The sequence below is a fragment of the Terrapene carolina genome, unplaced genomic scaffold (genome assembly GCF_002925995.2).
Source record: "Terrapene carolina triunguis isolate 2854851 unplaced genomic scaffold, T_m_triunguis-2.0 Scaffold23485, whole genome shotgun sequence".
NCBI classification, from domain to species: Eukaryota; Metazoa; Chordata; order Testudines; family Emydidae; genus Terrapene; species Terrapene triunguis.
In genome coordinates, this window is record NW_020687836.1 from 1 (window position 1) to 2,823 (window position 2,823).

At 67.2% G+C, this 2,823-nt stretch overlaps 1 protein-coding gene across 1 annotated transcript; it reads right to left on the reverse strand.

Moving 5' to 3' along the window:
• Positions 1 to 762: 762 nt before the first annotated feature.
• LOC113408747 (vegetative cell wall protein gp1-like) lies at positions 763 to 2,605 on the reverse strand. Its single transcript, XM_029913987.1, has 3 exons — positions 2,435 to 2,605; positions 2,208 to 2,286; positions 763 to 2,109 (listed from the first exon to the last, which is right to left on the reverse strand). The coding sequence occupies exons 1-3, from the start codon at positions 2,603 to 2,605 to the stop codon at positions 1,079 to 1,081; spliced, it is 1,281 nt and encodes a 426-aa protein (XP_029769847.1). The 3' UTR covers positions 763 to 1,078.
• Between the last annotated feature and the right edge of the window lie 218 nt (positions 2,606 to 2,823).

A 2,823-nucleotide genomic window follows, 5' to 3' on the forward strand; every position in this document is an offset into this window, starting at 1 on the left:
CCCCCCTCCAGTCCCGCCCCCCCAATCAATACGATCCCCTGTGGGGAAGGGACCATGTGTGAGGAGGGTGGGAATGCGCGAGATATTGTTATGCGGCCTAAGCATGCTTCAGTTTCCCTCTGGGCTCTGCCTTGCCGTGCCCTGAGCGTCCCGGGGGGAGCAGAGGCGCCAGAAGAGACAAGGGGCAGTGAACCCCACCAAGCCACCTGCCGCCAAGAGATTCCCCCATCCCCCACTGCTCTGCAGGGAAACGAGGAAAGGCCCCGAGCCGGAGGACCAAAAGGCCAGGTGGCTGGGTAAAGAGGGGAGCTCTCCGGGGATGTCTACACGGCACGAGCGCTGACTCCGGTTTGAGACCTAGCCCCCCCGCTTCCATCCACACACAAATCTGGGGCAGCGAGCACTCCGGGCCCGGATCCTGGGGGGGGGGGGGTGTCTCAGGAGCCTGCTGCGATCTGGATCGGACCCCAGTGGGTCCCGGCAGAGGGGTCTGGCTCGGTGGGACGCACAGGGTCGAGCATGCGGAGGGCTGGGGACAGGAGACTCGGCCGTGGAGGCGGTGAGGCTGCCTGGGCCGACCCTGAAGGAAGAATGGGACCGACCCAGCCTGGTTCCTCCAAGGGGCAGTTTAAAAGCCGGGCTGTAGTGCCGAGCCCGTGGATCCGGGACACCCCGTCAGCTGGGGGGTCGTTACCGGCGACAAGGACTTGCCCGACGGGTACGTGTCTGGCCAGTGATCAAGAGAACAGAGGTCGCTGGGTGGAGCCACGGACCCCGGGGTGGCCGTGCCCAGGAAGGGGCAGGTCGGGACGCTGTTGGTGGTAGAGGTGGGATACAGACCTGCAGCGGAAACCAGCCCAAGCAAAGTTTCCGCGCAAGGTATCTGGGGGCGGGGATGTCTTTGGGTCCTCGTCCAATGCGTACCCCCGTCACCGATTCACAGAGTCTGTGCCACGCCCCGGCCTTTACCCAGTGTCCCAGGAGCAACTCCGAGAGCGTGCCGGACCCCTCAAGCACCTCATGTCTTCACCCGCCAGCTGGGGGCTGTCGCTTGGCCAATGCGGGGCGGGCGAAGGAGTCAAGGTTCGGTCCTCGAAGCTCTCGCTGGAGCTTCTCCGCGACTTGGCCCCGGGTCTCCCCGGGAGGGAATCCGATGAGCATGTCTCTCCCCACGGGTCGCATGTCCGTGACGCACACAGGGCCGCCAAACAACGCGTACCCTGGAGCAACCCCCGGCGATCACCGCATCTTCCCTTTCCCCCCACGCCCCACATGCTGGCAGCACCCGAGGGAGGGGGGCAGAGAGACCGGGTCGGGGTGGGGATGTGCGCAGGGATAGAGGGCCAGGCAGACAAAGAGGTGGGAACATAGCATGCGGGGAGGGACAGACAGATGGGGGACGCAGCACGGAGGGGCAGACAGATGGGGGGGACGTGGCTCGGAGGGACGGGCAGATGGGGGGACATGGGACAGATGGAGGGACAAGGCGCAGAGGGACGGGCAGATGCGGGGGATGTGGGACAGACGGAGGGGCAAGGCGTGGAGGGACAGACATGGGGAGACGCGGGACAGAGGCACACACAGACGGGGGGACAAGGCACGGAGGGACGGGCAGATGGGGGGGACATGGGACAGACGGAGGGACGCGCCTCGGAGGGACAGATGGGGAGACGCGGGATGGAGGGATGCGCCTCGGAGGGACAGACAGACGGGGGATGCGGGAAGACGGAGGGACAAGGCGCAGAGGGACAGACAGACGGGGAGACGTGGGACAGAGGGACAGACGGGGGACAAGGCGCGGAGGGGCAGACAGACGGGGAGATGCGGGACAGAGGCGCACACAGATGGGGGGACAAGGCGCGGAGGGACAGGCAGATGGGGGGACATGGGACAGACGGAGGGACAAGGCGCAGAGGGACGGGGAGATGCAGGACAGACGGGGGGGAACGTGGCTCGGAGGGACAGACAGACGGGGAGATGCGGAACAGAGGGACAGACGGGGGGGATGCAGGACAGATGGGGAGATGTGGGACAGGCGCACACAGATGGGGAGACGTGGCTCGGAGGGACGGACAGACGGGGGACGTAGAACAGACAGGGGGGACATGGCTTGGAGGGACGGACAGACGGGGGGATGCGGAACAGAGGGACAGACAGGGGGGGGGGGGGGCAGGGGGGGGGGATGCAGGACAGAGGCGCACACAGACGGCGGGACAAAGTGCGGAGGGACACGTGGCCGGGTGTGTGCAGGGACGGCCGGTTGGACAGACGGGGGGACCCAGCGGCCTGGACAGACAGACAGACAGAAAGCCCTGGGATGGGCGGGAGCCGGGTGGGACAGGAGGACAGACATGCTGAAGCTGAGGCCTGGCGGGGGGAGTGGGGGGGTGTTGTTCCGGCTCAGGGTCCCCTCCCCCCGTGCTGCTCCACTCACCATGAGCCCCCCGCCGGCCAGGCCGCCCATCAGCCAGACCTGCAGGGTGAGGTGCTCGGTCCAGCCCGTCTCCCCGTTGGGGAACATCAGCAGGATGTTGGCCACGATGCAGCCCAGCGCCATGGGCACCAGCGCCAGCCCCACAAGCCGTGAGCAGCGCCCCGTGCACATGGCTCGGGGAGGGGCGGGATGTTGCTGCCCGGAGCTGGGGGGAGATCAGGGCAGCCGCTGCCCGGAGCCGGAGGATTTGGGGTGCCTGATGCCCGGAGCCAGAGGATTTGGGGTGCCTGATGCCTAGAGCTGGAGGATTAGGGGCGCCTGATGCCCAGAGCTGGAGGATTTGCGGGGGCAGCTTCCCGGAGCTGGAGGATTAGGGGTGCCTGATGCCC

Coding starts and splice junctions, on each gene's coding strand:
- LOC113408747 (XM_029913987.1), bottom strand. CDS start 2,605: ATGTGCACGGGGCGCTGCTCACGGCTTGTGGGGCTGGCGCTGGTGCCC. Junction 2,287..2,434: donor TGGCCGGCGGGGGGCTCATG/GTGAGTGGAGCA, acceptor CTGTCTGTCCAG/GCCGCTGGGTCCCCCCGTCT. Junction 2,110..2,207: donor CCTCCGCACTTTGTCCCGCC/GTCTGTGTGCGC, acceptor CGTCCCTCCAAG/CCATGTCCCCCCTGTCTGTT.